At 51.4% G+C, this 17,684-nt stretch overlaps 7 protein-coding genes across 7 annotated transcripts; 4 read left to right on the top strand and 3 right to left on the bottom strand.

Annotated features, from left to right (window-relative positions):
• Window positions 1–159: 159 nt before the first annotated feature.
• On the top strand, window positions 160–1,610 carry CC84DRAFT_1096005 (kinase-like protein; the record flags this gene model as incomplete). The annotated part of the gene is made up of 2 exons (XM_018174643.1): window positions 160–409; window positions 475–1,610. The coding sequence occupies 2 exons, from the start codon at window positions 160–162 to the stop codon at window positions 1,608–1,610; spliced, it is 1,386 nt and encodes a 461-aa protein (XP_018033910.1).
• Window positions 1,611–1,755: 145 nt separating this feature from the next.
• CC84DRAFT_1165770 (nucleic acid-binding protein) lies at window positions 1,756–2,798 on the bottom strand. Its single transcript, XM_018178793.1, has 2 exons — window positions 2,478–2,798; window positions 1,756–2,397 (listed from the first exon to the last, which is right to left on the bottom strand). Exons 1-2 carry the CDS (start codon window positions 2,619–2,621, stop codon window positions 1,906–1,908), a joined length of 636 nt encoding a protein of 211 aa, XP_018033909.1. The 5' UTR covers window positions 2,622–2,798; the 3' UTR covers window positions 1,756–1,905.
• Window positions 2,799–2,895: 97 nt separating this feature from the next.
• Window positions 2,896–4,605, top strand: CC84DRAFT_857578 (chaperone protein dnaJ). The gene is made up of 3 exons (XM_018187641.1): window positions 2,896–3,161; window positions 3,249–3,337; window positions 3,388–4,605. The coding sequence occupies exons 1-3, from the start codon at window positions 3,090–3,092 to the stop codon at window positions 4,478–4,480; spliced, it is 1,254 nt and encodes a 417-aa protein (XP_018033908.1). The 5' UTR covers window positions 2,896–3,089; the 3' UTR covers window positions 4,481–4,605.
• Window positions 4,464–7,185, bottom strand: CC84DRAFT_859040 (uncharacterized protein). Its single transcript, XM_018187643.1, has 4 exons — window positions 6,901–7,185; window positions 6,016–6,769; window positions 5,559–5,957; window positions 4,464–5,440 (listed from the first exon to the last, which is right to left on the bottom strand). The coding sequence occupies exons 1-4, from the start codon at window positions 6,981–6,983 to the stop codon at window positions 4,730–4,732; spliced, it is 1,947 nt and encodes a 648-aa protein (XP_018033907.1). The 5' UTR covers window positions 6,984–7,185; the 3' UTR covers window positions 4,464–4,729.
• Window positions 7,186–7,852: 667 nt separating this feature from the next.
• Window positions 7,853–8,575, top strand: CC84DRAFT_1177541 (uncharacterized protein; the record flags this gene model as incomplete). Its single annotated transcript, XM_018180288.1, has 2 exons — window positions 7,853–8,190; window positions 8,260–8,575. 2 exons carry the CDS (start codon window positions 7,853–7,855, stop codon window positions 8,573–8,575), a joined length of 654 nt encoding a protein of 217 aa, XP_018033906.1.
• Window positions 8,576–9,812: 1,237 nt separating this feature from the next.
• Window positions 9,813–11,960, top strand: CC84DRAFT_1248721 (uncharacterized protein). The gene has a single exon (XM_018184266.1). It carries the CDS (start codon window positions 10,083–10,085, stop codon window positions 11,547–11,549), a length of 1,467 nt encoding a protein of 488 aa, XP_018033905.1. The 5' UTR covers window positions 9,813–10,082; the 3' UTR covers window positions 11,550–11,960.
• Window positions 11,961–13,889: 1,929 nt separating this feature from the next.
• On the bottom strand, window positions 13,890–17,150 carry CC84DRAFT_1165768 (uncharacterized protein). The gene is made up of 3 exons (XM_018178792.1): window positions 16,697–17,150; window positions 15,245–16,648; window positions 13,890–15,191 (listed from the first exon to the last, which is right to left on the bottom strand). The coding sequence occupies exons 1-3, from the start codon at window positions 17,135–17,137 to the stop codon at window positions 13,983–13,985; spliced, it is 3,054 nt and encodes a 1,017-aa protein (XP_018033904.1). The 5' UTR covers window positions 17,138–17,150; the 3' UTR covers window positions 13,890–13,982.
• Window positions 17,151–17,684: the final 534 nt, after the last annotated feature.

Raw genomic sequence — 17,684 nt, 5'->3', positions numbered from 1 at the left:
ACGTGTTTGGCCCGCCCGCGCAATGTTATGAACTAGCCTGTTTGGGCCAAGATGCCGGAGGGGACCAGGCGCGAGCGATGCAGCCAAAACACGTCCCGCATCGCAGGTGCACGCGTCGGCTCAACTCCCCGCGCAGAGCACTACACAACATCCTGCAGCATGGCCAAAGCCCGCGCGTCGCTCCAGCGACAGGCTGAGGAGTTGGAAATGCACCACGAAGACGTGAAGGGCGCCGACCCCGAGGATACTCTGGACGAGAGCGCCGACCCGCTCGAGGAGAGCGGCCGCACCATCGACACGAGCGAGGACGAAGAGGTTGACGAAATGGTTGCCGAGGACATTGAGCGCTTCGAGAACAGCTTCGTGGGCATCAACAAGCGCTATCGGTTGATCAATCGCATCGGAGAAGGTATGTTCCTCCGTTGGCTCGCCTCATGCAGGCACGCGGCTTGGCCTGACTTAGATGATATGCAGGCACCTTCTCGACAGTATACAAGGCCGAGGACCTGGAGTACTACAAGTACAACAACCGCTGGGATATCGAAGAGCGCGACCGGCGCAAGTGGTCGTCACCCGCCAGCAAGGCCAAACGTTCGGCGCGCAAACCCCACTATGTGGCCATCAAGAAGATCTACGTTACCAGCAGCCCGATCCGCATCTTCAACGAGCTCGAGCTGCTCTTCGATCTCAAGAACTCAGATTCAGTATGCCCGCTGATCACGGCGTTCCGCCACCAAGACCAGGTCGTGGCCGTACTACCTTACTTCCAGCACCAGGACTTCCGCGACTACTACAAGGACATGAAGGTTTCTGAGATGCGGCTTTACATGAAGAGCTTGTTCACTGCGCTTCGAGAGGTGCACAAGAAGAAGATCCTGCACCGCGACGTGAAACCGACAAACTTCCTCTACAACAAATGGCAGACTCGCGGCGTTCTCGTCGACTTTGGTCTTGCTGAGCGGGAGGGAACCGAGTGGCATCAGTGCAACTGCACCCTTCCATCTGATGAGCGCCGTTACAGAATTGCTCACAGCGTCTATGCTCAGAATCAACAGGCCGGACATCAAACCACCAGCTACCCCAAGAACGACACGCGTGGCAGCCGTCGGGCTAACCGCGCTGGAACCCGTGGGTTCCGCGCCCCTGAGGTGCTCCTGAAATGTACGCAGCAGACCACCATCATTGACATGTGGAGCGCGGGTGTCATCCTCCTTACGCTCTTGACTCGCCGCTTCCCCTTCTTCCACAGCGCCGACGATATCGACGCACTCCTGGAGATCACGACAATTTTCGGACGGAAGAAGATGAAGGAGGCTGCTCTTCTGCACGGACAAGTGTTTGAGACCAACATCCCGAGCTACAGCGAGCATGGCCATAGCCTCGAGAAGATCATTCTCTGGTGCACTGGCCGCACCGACTCTGATAAGAATGCGCCAAAGAAGGAGCTCGACGAAGAAGAGAAGGAGGCCGTGGCTTTTCTTTACAAGCTGTTGGAGTGCGATCCTGCCCGGCGAATCACTGCAGAGGAGGCTTTACGACATCCCTTCCTAACCAAAGCATACGCGGATAGTGAAGCGGACGAAGACATGGTAGACCTCAATGAGGTCTGAGATGTTGCATGATGACGACATTCTACAGGGTTTCCGTATATTGAGCGGCATGGGACGGCGTACTGCCTCAGGCATGATATCTGGAGTTGGTGTACCTTCGCATTTAACACGACGGGCGGATTTGCTATTGCGATACCCTTCAGTTGTTGTATGATATATTCACGTCGAGTATGAGTTTTGAAGATAGATAATATGCTACATTTCGAATATTCCAAACACCTCCAATGCTGGTATGTGAACAACTCTTTGTACACGTGTAATCCTACAGAACTCCCATGTGATGCCAGAGATTCCCCTACACCGTCTGCGCCTGCGCCCTCTTCAGTTTCGCCTCCGCCTTCTTCTCCTCCTTCCTCTCCCTCCCGGCCTCGATCCGCCTCTCCTTCCTCGTCTCCGCCTGCCCAGTGTGCCCCTTGTGAGCTTCACCCTTTGTGGCCTTCTCCGCCTGCTCCGCTATCCGCACATTCGCCATAGCTTCCTCCAGACTCGGGATCTGCAGCTTCTGCCGCCGCGCCTCAGCCAGCCGCTGCAAGCTCGTCTGCCGCCCCTTTGCCGCGCTCCGCACGTCCTTGAGTAACCGCTCCTGGATGCGGAGCTGCATGCGCTCTTCTTCGGTCAAGATGGGAGGGCGGTTCTCGACGGGCTCGCCGAAGGGCGACACGATAGAGGTTACAACGTGGCGGATTGATTTAGAGGTGCGCCAGCCCGAGGCGATGCGGACGACGTCGCCTTCAACAAGGGAGGAGTTGGGGTCCGCGACGAGATAGGTTTGTTCCGAGGGGAAGTGCTGGAGATATTATTAGCGAGTTGCTCTGATGGGATTGTGCTTATGGGCTTTGGTGGAGGGATTGGAAGGTGGCAGCGTACTTTTCTGAACTTCTTGTTCCATTCCTGGGCTGCTATGCGGACTTTAACGGCTTTGGACATGCGGCCTGCCGAGACGACGACGCCGACTTGCGACGAGGAGAAGAGCTTCCGCACTATCGGCTTGCCCACAAGTGACTTCGACATTGTGTATGGTGTTGCGTGGGCGGATGCGTGGAGCAGTCGGGAGCGATCGCGTGCAGCGTGTGCGAGCGCCGGGGGGCGTCAACAGCGGCGAGGGTTCCGTAGGGTCACAGACAGCAAGCGAATGCGTCTCGCGTCGGGTCGAGTGAATGGTGCGCCGGCTCAATTGGTAGTATAGGGTATGCCTGGGGTCGATGCGCAGAAAGTCAGAAGTTGTGATTAGTAAGAGATAGCGACTCCGATTGGCTCCGCGCGAATAGCTAAACACCACGTAACTGAGAACCCGACAACACCACAGAAATACCTGCGCCCCGCCTTCTTCTGTACTTTTCCTGCGATCGCTTCGGCGTGCCACTCCCGTGTCACCTGAGAGCCTGCTCACTCTTTATGGACTAGATTGGACCGTGAAAGAAACCCAATTTCAGTGTCTCAGGACCAACTGAGACTCGTTGGAGCGGGCAATTGGACACAATGCTTCTACGGATACTGTTCCTGCTGGGGTGTTTGGCGCTGGGGGTTCTGGCTGCCGAAGACTTTTATAAGGTAAGTTGGTGAAGAGTGGTGTATATCGAGTCTTGATACTCACTCCGCAACCAAGATCCATACAGGATGATTGCTAACATGAGATAGCTACTTGGTGTAAAGAAAGATGCAAGCGAGCGAGAACTCAAGAAAGCATACAGGCAACTCAGCAAGAAGTACCATCCAGACAAGAATCCGTACGTCTCGCGCATTCGATGCTCCTCTCATGGAAGCTAAAACGCAGCAGTGGCGATGATAGCGCACACGAGAAGTTTGTCGCTGTCGCCGAAGCCTATGAGGTCCTTGTCGACGCAGAATCCCGCAAGATATACGACCAATATGGCCACGAAGGCATAAAACAGCACAAGCAAGGCGGCTCGCCGCGACAGCACCACGACCCCTTCGACCTCTTCAGCCGCTTCTTCGGCGGCAGCGGACACTTTCAAGGAGGCGGACAGCGTCAGGGACCGAATATGGAGCTGCGGGTTGCCGTTCCTCTGCGCGATTTCTACAACGGAAGAGTCACGGAATTCGAGGTTGAGAAGCAGGCTATATGCTCTGCATGCGAGGGCACGGGCAGCGAGGACGGACACGTCGAAACGTGCGACGCATGTGGCGGACGCGGCGCCCGGATACAACGACAACAGCTTGCACCAGGTTTGTTCCAACAAATGCAAGTCCAATGCGACAAGTGCAACGGCAAGGGCAAGACGATCGCACACCCATGTCCCGTCTGCGGCGGCAGCCGTGTCGTCCGCGAGCCCGAGAAGCACGAACTCCACATAGAAAAGGGCATGCCGCTGGGCGTGCGCATCACATACGAAAACGAGGCCGACGAGAGCCCCGACTGGGTGGCCGGCGACCTTATCGTGCACCTCGCAGAGACGGACCCACAACACGGCCAGCAGGACCACGAGCGCACAGACGGCACGTTTTTCCGCCGGCGCGGGAAGGACCTGTTCTGGCGCGAGGTGCTGTCGCTCCGGGAAGCGTGGATGGGCGACTGGACGCGCAACATCACGCACCTGGACGGTCATATCGTGCAACTCTCCCGTAAGCGCGGTGAAGTCGTACAGCCGAATCACGTCGAGGTCATTGCCGATGAGGGCATGCCGGTGTGGCACCAGGAGCTGGAGAACAACGCCGGCGAGGTGTACGGCAGCTTGCACGTCGAGTACGTGGTTGTGCTACCAGACCAGATGGAGAAGGGTATGGAGAAGGACTTTTGGGGCGTGTGGGAGAAGTACAGGAAGAAGAGCGGGAAGGTGCTGGATGAGGAGTGGGGAAGGCCCAAGGAGCCGATTATTATGCCGGGCAAGGAGGAGCATGATGAGTTATAGTTATGCGGTATGAGCGGAGCGTGCGATGAACGTCATGTGTATAGTATGAGTGCGCTTGGGGTATACCCGGAGTTTTTTTGGGAGTCTGGGAGAGCGTGAGTGCATAGAGCGAATAGATTATCGTCCTGATGAGGAGGTTCAGGGATTGAAAGGCAGTGATTTCTTGTCTAGGCCTGCCTACTTCATACACTCGACACTACCTCTCCGACCACTGCTCAAGATGTACACGAAAGTCAAGCAGCTGCCCGTCTACTCCGCCTTCAGCGTCTTAATCTTCTTCCGCTCAACCTCAAACTTGTTCAACTGCGCAATAACAGCCTTCCAATTCGCAATCTCTTTCTTAAGGTTCTTCTCATCAAATTCGAGTATCTTGCGCGTAGCCTGCCCAACCTTCGTCTGGCTGCGGGTGACTCTGGTTTTCGCAGATCCAAGCTGTACGATCGCACTCTTGTATGCTGTACCCGGTTTTTTCTTCTCGGCTTCGATCTTCGACGAAGCATTGGGATCATTGATGAATTGCGCCTCAATCTTCTTGATTTCCGCGGCCAGGTCGCTGGCAGCTGACTTCCTCTTCTTCTCGTTCGAAGTGAGTTCTTTTTGAGCGGCTTGCTCGGCCTTCACGGCGGCGTTGTACTTATCGGTGAGTGCGGATTGGGGGGTGTTTGGGATTTTCTTGAGCCAGCCTTCCATGATCTTGAGCTCTGCTTCGAACTGCTTGAGCCCGGTTTTGATATTAGAGTCCAGCCAGGTTTTGCCTTTGTTGACGAATTTGGCGAGGTGGGCGTCCATGAATTCGATCCAGAGGGCGGCGAGGTCGGCAGGTTGACCCTGGGCGTCTTTGGGAAGGTCGTTGGAGGTGAGGTGTGCGATGTTGCCTAGCTCGGTCTTGACTTTTGCAATGGAAGAGTGAAGATTTTTCGTAATCTGAGGAAGCTCCATGTAGCTATAGACTGCAAGCGTCTGTTCAAGTCAGTAAACGTTCGGAAAAGGATACATTGCTAGTAGAGAGTTTGAGTCCTTCTGGGGTCACCCAGAGTACTTAAAGTCTTGACTAAGCACTGTATGAAAAGACACTCACTGTACGCAGAGGACTCAGATATTCATCCGACGGCTTCAGCCCTTTCGCTGCCTTGGTCGCAGCATCATTCCACTTTGCCGCCGGATCGTCACCTAGCCAAAGCTTCGCCTTGAAGCTATTAATCCCATCTTCACAGAGCACAAAGTCATCCACATTGCGCGAAGATCCAAACGCTTCGAAGACAACATCGTTTAGCGATTTGTCTTGGTACCGGGCATCTTTACTGTTCTCGTAGCCTGTGAAAGTTGGGTTACGGGTGTTGATTTTGGCTTGGACATCTTTGTTCCACCATTTTGTGAACCATGTGTCGTCCACGGTCTTGCTGAGCTGAATGGGTGAGGGGTTGTTCGTGGACTTTGTGCCTGTTACTGCTTCGATGAAGCGGGACATGCTTTGGAGCTACTTTATCATAAGCACACTTTCAAGCGTAAGTCAAATTGGGTTAAAAAAAACCCACCTCAAGGATATGCTCCGTGACGTAATCTTTCTGCAGGGCTCCGGCCGGTAGCGGTGGTTTTGACTTGAACAGCTTGGCCTCCGTGTCGGCCAGGTTTGCGCTTTGAAAATCAACCCATGTTTCGACCCACTTGGAGGCCTTGCCTTTCTCGAGCTGGCCGGAGGAAGGATAGTCTTTTGGTGTAACCTTAAGTTTGCCGCTCTTCAGAGGGATATCCGAGAGCTCGCGAGCACGTTTTTCGAGGGCATGGGGTTGCTCGGAGCGGCCGAAGAGGGTCTCCGAGTCTTCACTTCGGGCATCGAGACAGGATACTTCAGGTAGTAGGCAGACATCGAAGGCCTTCGTAGGCCGGGGAGGGAGCGTGAAGGGCAGGGACTTTATGGACGATGATGAGCTGTGTTTTGTGCTTGTGGGTCTGTTGGTGATCGAAGTGAGCCCGGAATTCGTAAGTGTCGGATTGCTAGAGGTTGAAAGCTTCGAGCTCGCAGGCTGGTTAGATGTTGATGACTTCGTGCTGGTAGGGAGGTTGGTAATGGACGTTGAACGCTTCGTGCTTATAGGTTGGTTGACGACGGATGTCTGCGCAGGCTTTGTGGGCGTTGGCTTGCTTGTTGGTACGGGCTTCGTCGTAGGACGGGCAGGGCGCGAACGGGGTGGCCTTCCGCCGCCTCTCACTCGAGGAGAACGAACTTCAAGTACCCCTGGGGTGCCGTGTTCATCCAACGTTTCGATTTGGCGTGCAACATCTTGCGGCCTTCAGAATGTAAGCCCTCAAGAACAACAGAAAAAGTTGGGACAATACTGGGTCAGATATCTAGACGCTTCATTGCTCCTCTTGAGGCAACAGTGTACCCAAACTGTCGACCGAGCATTGTAGAAACTTACCCAGTAGGGGGAAGGGCTAATGCGTTGAGTACAGCACTATACCCTAGGAACAGCACAATGCTATGAAGGAATGATATCCGCATTTTCCAAATCCAAAAAAGGAGTATCAAGACGTCTTGCAGCAGGTAAGAATAGTTTAGAACAGTAACGATGGTGAAAAATCTGATAGTATCGAGAGACAAATGCGGTAAAGAGCGACTGCAATCAAAACAATGTTATGGAAAGAGAGGGTGGAAAAGAGTGACGATGGGTTATTCGAATGATCAAGCAAAAGGACGCGCCGCTCCCCTAAATATCAAAATATTGATATGCACCTTGTGCTATCCTTCCAGAGCCAAGAGAAATACTGCGGACATGATGGGTGCTGATGGGTGCCACCCGCAGAACTCTGATCTGCCATCGGACAAAGTATGGTTTGTCGTAGGTAGTAATCTGGTCAGGTTTGGCACGGAAAATAGATTCAGACCCGCAGAGGTACCGGTGGCTTGATGCGATGCTCTGTAAGCCCGAGGCTCTCCCGTATTGAAAGCTTTTATCTCCTTGACGCCGCAGGTACTCGAGACGGTAGGATACTGTTTTTGGTGGGAAAGCTGAGGAGTTTCCGTCTTACACCATCATTCCACACATGGTTAGCTTGCCCCAAGACTGTACCAGGAATCGCTTTGCGGTTAAGATCCGGTCCGTTTATTTGTACCAATCAGAGCACACGAGGAGTTACACCACATTGCTTGGTCCGCGCGTTTAAATGATGTATAATCCTCTTGGTTTGTCCTCAAACTTCCGCATACGACTTCACCGACTGAATAAGCGACATAGATTACTGTCGATGCGCGCAGCCCACGAGTCATTCCCAAGTCCGTGACTCGGCGTTGTGAAAGTGTTTAGTCTGATCAAGCGCAGTCGCGTTGTTCAAAGGCTCTTGCAAGACCTTACCTTCCTACTGATCTGCGACATGTCTGCTGTACCATCCGATCGAGCCGCGCAGCCTGAGGCTACGCAAAATCCGAATCAGTCCCCTTCCTCACCCGGCGACGAGCAGCCAATTCGTCCAGAGTCCAAATATCTCTACCTAGGTGACCACACCAATGCTGAAAATGCTTATGGTTTCCGCATCTACCGGACCACATATAGCGACGACGACAAGTGGGACCGGTTTATGTCCTATTTGAAAACAAATATCGAACGAAGTCTCGGAAGAGACGAGCAGTATAAACACCAGCTCGCACGGGTGGACTGGACTGTGCAATCAAGCCCAGATTTGCAAGATGCTTCCATGGATCAAGTGCGCGAGTAAGTAATTGTCATCTCTTTTAAGAATGTCTTCACATTCCCATTACGACGAGACTAACCCGCACGCAGCCACTTCATACAATGGATTGACTCCGGCGAGGAGCAACCCGATAACAGCTCGCGCTTTCTTGCCTTCGTAGTAGTTGACGGCGAGAGCTTGGATTCGGTAACGTCGATGCTGGAATTTCTAGAAGAGGAAAACTTGCCTTTGGATGAGGACGACGAAGAGGGTACGGCTTATGTGAAGCTGGTTTCGGTGAACGAAAAAGACGGGGATGTTCCTGTGTGCATACAATATTTGTATCCCAGGGTGTTCAGTTTTGTGCATGGCCTTGGTTGGGAACATATTGTACCGGGAGAGGGTGAATTCTCGGCGAGGCCTTAGACAGTCATCGGACGGACATTTGCATTGCTGTCATGATTTGGCTTACTTGCATATAACAAATCGACCGCGATTGATTCGATCAGAACTAAGTCTCAGTGCGTCTGACGGACCGGAACGCTGACGGCGTCAGCTCGATGGCGTCAGCTAGGAAGCAAAATACATGGCAGTGACGCACAAGGGTCTAGAGCATGTGAAGGAAATAATAAACGAATAGGACAGCATGTCAATTCGGGCAAACGGTTCTTGGGAAAGACGTCGACGAGCGCTTGTAGATGTAGGGAAGGGGTAATAATGGCAGAGGATACGTAAAGATAAAATGGTTGTTCTTACACATACAACCATAGGAAACTGACAACCAGGATTCCTTACCAACCCGCCATTTTTCGAGAGACCGTAATTGGGAAACTGTAGCCAGGCTTTGCCTCGACTAGGATACGTTGGCACCACTCATCCTAAGGCAACTAACATACCATACTGGACGAACGCACCATGCTGCTGGCCAATGGCAGTTCACAGTGCTTCCAATCGAAATCTATACTAAACAAGACTTTCCACTTTAGTCATTAGAGCATTACAACGTTATAAGTTCCAAACGTGACTGTGCTAGGGCAAATCTGTGACCATTATCCTACTTTCCTATACATTACTACAGTGTTACCAAAACATACTCTTCATATGCTGTCGAAAGCGCTGTCGCGGCGGTTTCTTATCTTGCTATGGTGCAGATTGAGGAATGCCTTCTGCGGCTGAAGGTTCAGTATGCCTAGCCTTGTTTGCTTGCGGTAGAGGCAATGCATCTATCTTCGCCAGAAGCCGCTCACCCCTCTTGCTTGACTGGCCAAGGATGTTCTGTAATCTAGGAAGCACCCTCAAGTACATCTTTTTTTGTGCCTCGAGATACTTCCCTTGGTGACCGCAAATATCACCTGGCTCTCCATAATGATGATTGCAGGCATGGACTGTTGTACGGAAACGTCTCCAAGTGTCTCTTCGTACCCTTGTATGGCCTGCTCGTACATATGCTCTGCTATGTCCAGCTTACCTTAGATTTTGTACAAATTACCTAAGCCTACGCAACACCGACAACCGATATCTGACCACCTGGTCTCTGGAATCAGAGACGGCGTGCAGGAATGCGCTTATCACGCTGTTGTGCGCTAGAGCTTCCGCGTCCGCGTCCGAGTGCGAGTGTGTCAAACTGGTGAGGCGATGTACCCAGTACTCGTAGCTGGTGATTGTCCTCGTTATCTTTGGGGCTTCTGCAGGTCAGCCCAAAGCGGTATAGCGCCAGACCTTCGCACATGGAAATGTAAATGGAGGTGGATTTTGGGGCTGCGGCCAACCTGAAACCGTGCACCTCACTGATCAGTCCCCGAAAATGCACACGTGGCAGCAGTTCTCCAGTTGACATCTTTGCCTGCACTGACCATTTAGGAAGGGCACAACACCTGGCGCGCTATAACATCGTCTCCATAGCTTCGCCACCAACCTCAACAACAACAACAACATGGCGGCTTTTCTCAACTGTCCTACTGAACTCGTAGATAGCATCCTTGAGCAAGTGTTGTTCCGTGATCTGGCCGCTCTGAGCCTCGCGAGCAAGAAGCTGCATGAATTCGCAACGCCGCAGCTTTACTCGGACATTGACCTCAGCATCCATCAAGGGAACCCACGCCCTATAATTAACCTGACTCGGAGCATTTTCAATAACCCTGAGCTTGCGAAGCATGTTAAATCCGTGCGTTTGCGCGATGGCGATGAGAAGATTCAAAAACTTTACAGAGGATACTCTTACGACGAAAGTGTTCCCAAGGTCTCTCCCCCGCGACCGACAGACGAGGATGGCATGCCAGAATTTATTGAATTCATCAAGAACACCGGTCTATCGTATGCCCATCTCTGGATAGATAAATTGCGTATAGCCGACTTCAACGCCTTTGTCGCACTACTACTGTCACGCTTGCCTGCCCTTAAGAGCTTTCGCGTCGGATACGCAGCAGTCGTACCCTACATTGAGAGGTCAGGTCAAAGAAACCCCCCAAACATCGCAGGCGAGAACCAGTTTCTTGGTAAACTGTTCCAGTCCGCTGTCTTTAATACATCCAACCATGGACTCTCTCGGTTCCAACACTTAGAAGAGATATCATTCCCTGGACCGATAAGCGTTAATCCTGGCAAGAATCCCGACTTTTGTAATCCCTGTGATATGGTGGCTCTTCTTAGTCTTCCATCGATACGCAGTATCCGGGGCTGGTGTTGGAACCCCCCCTCGTTTCCGTTCACTTGGCCTACAGCTCCACCAGATCCAGTTCACCTCACATCACTGGCTCTTTCATACGTCCATGTCGACTTCTTAGCACAGATCTTAGCAACGACTCGCGCTCTTAAAACCCTATACTGGAAATGGAAATGGATACGGGATACACATCCCCTGAACACTGATACGATCGATCTCAATAGATTTGTCGAAGCGGTGCAACCCATTCGGGATGCTCTCGAGGACCTCACCATTGGTCTTGAGTTCGATGACATGTCTTGGGGTGGTATTGAACCCGGGATGATGAAGGCCTTGGGAACTTTGCACGGCCTCGAGGGCTTCGGCAACATCAAGCGATTCCAGGCCCCTCTCGGGATATTGCTCCCTGACTGGAACTGGAATGTCGGGATAGACCCAGCCAGACGACTAGAAGACAGCTTGCCTTGCAACGTTGAGGTAGTGACGGTCACGGATGCGTTCATGTCAGATTATTATGCATACGACGAATATGAGGAATTGGACTTCGTCCGAGCCTGGCTCCTCGAGACTGCATCGACGAGGACGCCACGGCTTAAGGAGGTGTGTTATTATCTTGATCGCAATGCTTCTGAGTTTGAGGAAAAGAGTTGCGAACCGATCAAGCAAATCTTTGAGGGAACGAATGTGAGTTATAGGATTATCAAGGCGAGGGACGAGAAGCCGTGGGAAGCCGTGTGAAGAAAGCCGGCGAACGTGAAGTATGCAGTCCATAAATCGCTCACAAGTAAACAGCAGCATGTAGGTGATATGGACGTCGATGGGTATTTGGTCGATCACGGTAACGTCACTTCGGTATTCCAGAGTGACGTTATACTCTTCTGCGTCCGAAAGGCGGTCTAAGGGTTGCAGAAAATTCTCTTTGAAGTTGGTGCGGACTGCATCGTCGAGGTTGGTGGTAGTTTTGAGAACCGTTCGTTTTGTCTTGGTGTAGACGACAAGTGCGCCTTTTAAGAGTCTTGAGACTTAGGGTTAACGTTCCCACTCGATACCAGATGCGTCAAGTAAGTGTAGCATAGGAGGTCGAGGGCGCAAGGATGGAGGTCTCCTGACCTCACCTCGGTAGTAGAGCCATGTCCAACTTGGTATGTCAGGTAGGGCGGTAGCCTATCTTCTCAGACAAGACAACGCCATGATAGGTCCAGCGGAAGTGTTTTCTTCCAAACCTCAAGCAAGGGTGTATCGTGCAGTTTAGTGCCATGGTAAACAATGATGCCAGCCATGGCAGGGAGGTTATCCGACAAGTAAGCTAAATCCATCTTCGAGTAATTTTCGACCACAACCCACCAAGGCGTGTCATACGCACGGTGATAACGATTCCATATAAAGCCAACCCGACTAAGGTCTGCTGGCACAGCCTTCTGGTGCATTAGCCGAACGTTGGAATCTTCTTGGTCAAACAGTTCCTGACAATTCCAAATCAGATGATGCGTAGTCATGTGTAAAATGCGCTGCAACAGGTATGCTTCTTGGAGCGCCCAGCCATGTGTATGAAGAGGCAGCCGAGTGAGCGCCAGGATGTATGTGTTTATTTGAGCTTTAGATGGTACTTGACGTCCGGCAGGATGGGCTTTCGATATGAAGAGGAGCTCGTTCTTGCTGTAGCCTCAATGATATTCCGATACCACAGGCCGAGATCACAGCCACCCTCACAGTTTTCAGATGTTGTTGCGGAGATATCAAGAAAGCTCCTTAGTAGATAGCGGCCATATTAGTGGCTTCAGGTTCCCAATCCCTTTCATCGTCTTGAATGATACACAAGCTATCAATCCAGAGGTATGTCTGACTAAGACGCTGAGTTATCTTGAGGTCTTCTCGAAAAGTTTTCGGGAGATCTTCCAGTGTGAGGCCGGTTTTGCGCTCGTCCACATTTTGCAAGGTTGTTTGGAGGGGACGAGGGCCGTCCTCGGGGCCCCAACAGTGACTCAGCGCTACATAATCCGGACGTGGCTGGGGCCAGGCGTTAGTGTCAACCAACCTTACGCCTGCAAATGGTTCGAAATCCAATTCTAGTAATCGACTAGGGTAGCCTTGTATTAACACTCTCGAACAATTTCTGTGTCTGGATTTGCATTCCCCATGTCATTTTTCGACGCTATCAAATCTCCTTGTGATGTCCACAATCCCGGACTGCCAGTCTGGACACGTGTGAAATCGGCTAGAGGCCCATGGAACATCAGCTGGACATGATTAGCAACGGGGAATTTAACGATCTTGTAAGGTCTAAATCCACATTCACTATAGGCAATCATCCAGTGGCATAGTTTCTCCGGATAAAACCCTTCGGTACCTCTTTGCACAGTCTTATACCATGACGGGTTTATACTGCTTACCATATCATTCTGCCATCTTGGCACAGCAGGTCGGGATCCAAACGAGCAGAATGACGAGGGCTATGGACATGTTTCCAAATTGTATTCGCAGGGCGTTTCGCGATCAGCCAGAGGATAATTTTTGGTCATGACTTTACTAAAAGCCTGACAGAAGGGACAATCATGCAGGATTGCTGATTGATGAAGGTTTGACAGTCGTTGATAGCAACGGTGATGCTTATAGGTTTCTCATCCCAGAAGATTAGGCCACAACAGAAATCATACAGTGGCAATGGCGTCATACTGAAGTGTTTTGGCGAGGCTGAAGTTCCAGTTAAACCTTGCGATTCCGCGCACGTGATACTGCACGTTTGAAAAGCCAATGTAGAGGAACTGGCGAGGCTGGAGCTGTATAGCGCGAGACCAATGAGGACGGTTAAGGCTGCGGTTTGGATGAATGGCTGGTCCTCGTCCAACGATGGGACGTCGTGTTCACTACCATGTGTTGATTAAGAAGACGATGCAGAGCAGCAGGAGAAATGTTGAGTAGGAAGGCGATGCCTAATAAGGGGTGCAGGAGCGCCTCAATACGCCAACCAAGTAGGGAGCTCCTGCCACACACCGTTTACGAGACACACTCGGAAGGGTGTCGGGCGTCTCGAACGGGGTTATATTGCAACAAGAATGCACCGTTCCCGCAGAAAGAACCGGCAGGGTATTGTAATTTGTAAATGCTATTCTATACACGCTTCGGGTATCGAGCTATGAAGGCACAAAGCCGATGAAATCTGCTATCCCTTTCTCACTCCGCCTCCGCTTTTGTGGCAGACCTGGACCGTGCGGACCAGTTCAAGAACTGCGAGAACATGCTGTCTCGGACCTCTGATTTCCTGTCCATGAACCAATTCTTCTGGCTCTCAGCATACACATCCACGACCTTTGCATAGTTGTCCGAATCAGCATTGACCAAAGTTCGGACAACGTGCAAGCTGGCCGCGCTACATGCACCACCGTGCGCAGTCGACGCTCCGCCCTGTTTGGCCTCCTCGTGAATGGTCTTCAGTATCTCCCATGCAGGCTCTGCATCCTCCAGTTGCGGAAGTGGCTTGTTGCTCTTCGCCAATGTCGAATGCAACAGCTTTGCGCTCCGGTCCGTGAACTGCTTGTTCGCTGACGCCCGGGTGAGTCGTAGTACCGGCAGCAGCACTTCCAGGCTGAGCGGGTTGGAAAACTGCTTGTCGAGGAAGACTGCGAGAAGATCCAGAACACGGGACTTGAACCGAATTACGTTTTGCTTGGCTTCTTCCCGTTGCTTCTTCCCTGTGATCTGGCTCCGTTGTTTGAAGATGTTCGAGAGGTGGGGGTCCAAAGCCATCATCTGCTCGTCGTCCATATCGGAGTCGTCCGAGTCCTCGTCTGATCCATCACCGTTTGCAGCAAGCCCTGACGTCTGCAGAGTCAAGGCGAGCTTGTTGTTGAACTGCGTGAGTTCATCGTCGTCGTCATCCTCATCTTCAGAATCACTGTCGGAAGAGTCTGAGTCCTCTGATTCATCTGAACTGCTCTCACCATCCTTAGCATCACCAACCATCTCCACGTCTGATGCATCTTCCATGTCTTCGTCCTCGTCCGATTCCGCCACATCTTCTTCCTCGTCGGCCTGAGCAAAAAGTTGCTTTTGCCCCTCAAGAGTCTCCTCCGTATCGAGGATATCCGTCATTGACCTCAAGCCTTCGAGAGTAATCTCAGGGGCGAACGCAGTAAACGCCTCGATTGCGATCTTGTGAAACAACGTACGTGTGTTGCCCAAGAAAGAGAGAAGAATTTCGATGAAACCGTCTTGGCTTTCGCTCGAAGCACCCTTCTTTGGATTTGAGATGGCTTTGTAAGACGCATCCAGGTCGTGCAGCATCATTATAGCATCTGTATCTCCGTTGAAGATCTGGATGAAAGTGAAAGCATACAAGAGAGTCAGCCCTTGGAAGACCGATGCCTTACCGTCAGACTTGTCCTGTGGCAATGTCAGATTGAGGGCTAACCAATGTTGATGTTGGGGACGCTTACACTAACTTTGACAACATCGAAGGTCTCGTAGGCCTTTTCTAGAGTTTCTTGGACACTTTCATCCGCTTTGAATATCTGCTCGAAAGCTTTTTCAGCTGCCTTAGACCGAATCTTGTCGACCACAATGACACCATAAGACGTCTGTGAGCCAGCAGCCACAGGTTGCAACCGCGTTAGACATGAGGACAATCGTTCCTGGAACATGGCTCGGCTCGAGTCGCTAATAGGCGGAGAAGGTACTTTACGAGCCTTCGCGCTCTGGCTCGGATTGAAGTACGCGTGTTCGACAAGCAGATCCAACGTGTTTCGCAGCCAGTTGTCCTTCTCCGAGAACTCAGCAATGAGATCGTCATATTTTGTATAGTGCTTAACAATGTTCAGGAGTAAGTCTGCAATGGTCTGACGCCGGTGATCAGCCACGTTCTGTTCTGTAGTTTCTGGCCGGATGAGTAGCGATTGCAAATGGCGAACAATTTTCCTTAGGGCATTGTCGTCTGCCGCAAGAGCTATTTTTTCCAAGGTTTCTGCTTTGGACGAATGTTCAAAGTCTGCGGTTCCATTCTTAGATGTCAACTCCACAATGATGGGGAGGGATGATTCTGGAGTTGATTGAGCCCTACGTGCAATCGCTTTCCAAGCCAATAAGGCTGCCGCGTGGAGGAACCTGTCATTTTTTGACGTCTGATTCCGGAGGGTCCGCATGAAGTTGGGACTAAACAAGGCGGGGAACGTCCATTCAGGTACTTGGCCAATCATCTGTGCAAAAAGTTTGAAACCCCAGGACTTGCGTTCGTGTGATGAAGATGACCCAAACAGTTGTGCGTCGACAATGCTGAGCCAGAGCTGCCCGAATTGGGATTTGCTGGCATCCGTGCGGGCTGCTTTGGACTCGCTGTCCATCTGAAGAACCTTCGACAAAAGTGTATTCCATGCGAATTGCGGGTTAGCGTTGGTAGCGCTTGATTTGACTGCCTCCGATTCATCGCTACCGAGGGAGCTCTGGATGTCTCCTTTTAGCACTTTCGCGAGTTTCGGTCGATTCTTCATCGAGATAGGATCATTGTCGTGCCATACGTTCGCCGGTAATGTGGACGCATACTGTTCTTGCAGTGCAAGCCATATTGCGATGCCCTCTGGTGTGTTCGCAATCTTGTAAGAAACGAGCCGCTCGCTTATGGCTCGAACGCATGGCTCGATTTTTGCCTTGACCGGAAGGGTTTCGATGGTCTGAACTAGAACCAACGCACATTCCTCACGAAGCCATGGCGTGTCTCTGGCCATTCCATAGATGAGATCCAGAAGCTCGTTCCAGCTGTCCATCGCCAGTTCTGGCTCGATCAGAATTGAAGACTGCAATACAGCCTTGTAGGCAAAGAGCTTTCCAATCAAATGGTTTCTTCGCTCCTGTATGCACATGTCAGCTAAAATTGATTATGCATGGGCATTCCTTACCAATCCAGACACATTGCCCTCGGGTTTAGTCTGTTTCTCCACCTTCTTCAACAAGGTTTCAACGCTGAGGTCTAAGCCCTCGATGGAAGCCGCCGAGGGTGCAAAGATCAATCTTAGAAGTTCTGTAAGGGTAACACAAAAACCGAACCGGGCTGCCTTTCGGTGAGTGCACAGGCCTGAGATGAGTCGGTTCAGAGCCTTCAATACATCTGTTGACGAAGGCTTGTTCTCGGGAGAAAACTTGAGGATTAGCTGCTTCGCTGCTTCTAACCGGATCTCCTCTGATTCTGCAGCAAGATCATTGTAGAGCTCGACCATGCTGAGATCATTGGCCTGGCGTTTGCGTTTGACCGGTTTCTCTGGGCTTCCTGCTTCGACATCTTCACGCGGTCTCTTCAGCCCCTGCGGCTGGTTCGCTGACTTGGCCGCTTTTCTACCCATCGTGTTGCGTTAGGCTAGGTTTGAACCTTCGCGAGAGAGAAGGCATGGAAAAAGTTTAGAAGTTGCTAGCTTAATATGGCTTAGTCCGCCAAGACTGCTTGTCTAGCAGAGTGTTTCGCCTCCAAGAAGTTTATTGTCTCTCTCGATACTTGATATTGTGAGACTAAAGTCAAGAAGGAGGTAGAGATAGTATAGAGTTATGTTTTCTAAAAGTTTTAGAAGAAGGTATGAATAGAGAAAAATGTTAGAGCTGAAAGAACTCTGCTGACCTAAGCGGACAATCATTGCTTCCAGTCCCTCGCGTGAACATGGACACCAGCGATGCAGTATCGTGTTTAGATCCTGAACTCGTAAAAAACCCTACGTGACTTTGAGACGAGGTATTAAGTTAAATATCTAACCAGAAAAGGCCCCAGCGTACATCTGGTCTTCACGTTCCTACGAGAGACTGATGGTATGTCCCCGACCACAACACCAAAGCTCTTCCGAGCTTGCTCCTTTTCCTTTATCGACAACGGATATTGCTAGCATAAATTTTCTTCACAGG

The sequence above is a fragment of the Paraphaeosphaeria sporulosa genome (assembly GCF_001642045.1).
Source record: "Paraphaeosphaeria sporulosa strain AP3s5-JAC2a unplaced genomic scaffold CC84scaffold_7, whole genome shotgun sequence".
In the NCBI taxonomy this organism is placed as follows: Eukaryota; Fungi; Ascomycota; class Dothideomycetes; order Pleosporales; family Didymosphaeriaceae; genus Paraphaeosphaeria; species Paraphaeosphaeria sporulosa.
The sequence above is the reverse complement of the archived record's forward strand: the minus strand, read 5'-3'. Positions and strand labels throughout refer to the sequence as shown.

Coding starts and splice junctions, on each gene's coding strand:
- CC84DRAFT_1165770 (XM_018178793.1), bottom strand. CDS start 2,621: ATGTCGAAGTCACTTGTGGGCAAGCCGATAGTGCGGAAGCTCTTCTCC. Junction 2,398..2,477: donor GGAACAAGAAGTTCAGAAAA/GTACGCTGCCAC, acceptor TAATATCTCCAG/CACTTCCCCTCGGAACAAAC.
- CC84DRAFT_857578 (XM_018187641.1), top strand. CDS start 3,090: ATGCTTCTACGGATACTGTTCCTGCTGGGGTGTTTGGCGCTGGGGGTT. Junction 3,162..3,248: donor CTGCCGAAGACTTTTATAAG/GTAAGTTGGTGA, acceptor AACATGAGATAG/CTACTTGGTGTAAAGAAAGA. Junction 3,338..3,387: donor TACCATCCAGACAAGAATCC/GTACGTCTCGCG, acceptor AAAACGCAGCAG/TGGCGATGATAGCGCACACG.
- CC84DRAFT_859040 (XM_018187643.1), bottom strand. CDS start 6,983: ATGCGGATATCATTCCTTCATAGCATTGTGCTGTTCCTAGGGTATAGT. Junction 5,958..6,015: donor TCACGGAGCATATCCTTGAG/GTGGGTTTTTTT, acceptor ATGATAAAGTAG/CTCCAAAGCATGTCCCGCTT. Junction 5,441..5,558: donor ATCTGAGTCCTCTGCGTACA/GTGAGTGTCTTT, acceptor TGACTTGAACAG/ACGCTTGCAGTCTATAGCTA.
- CC84DRAFT_1248721 (XM_018184266.1), top strand. CDS start 10,083: ATGGCGGCTTTTCTCAACTGTCCTACTGAACTCGTAGATAGCATCCTT.
- CC84DRAFT_1165768 (XM_018178792.1), bottom strand. CDS start 17,137: ATGGGTAGAAAAGCGGCCAAGTCAGCGAACCAGCCGCAGGGGCTGAAG. Junction 16,649..16,696: donor AGGGCAATGTGTCTGGATTG/GTAAGGAATGCC, acceptor ATGTGCATACAG/GAGCGAAGAAACCATTTGAT. Junction 15,192..15,244: donor TCGATGTTGTCAAAGTTAGT/GTAAGCGTCCCC, acceptor ACATTGCCACAG/GACAAGTCTGACGGTAAGGC.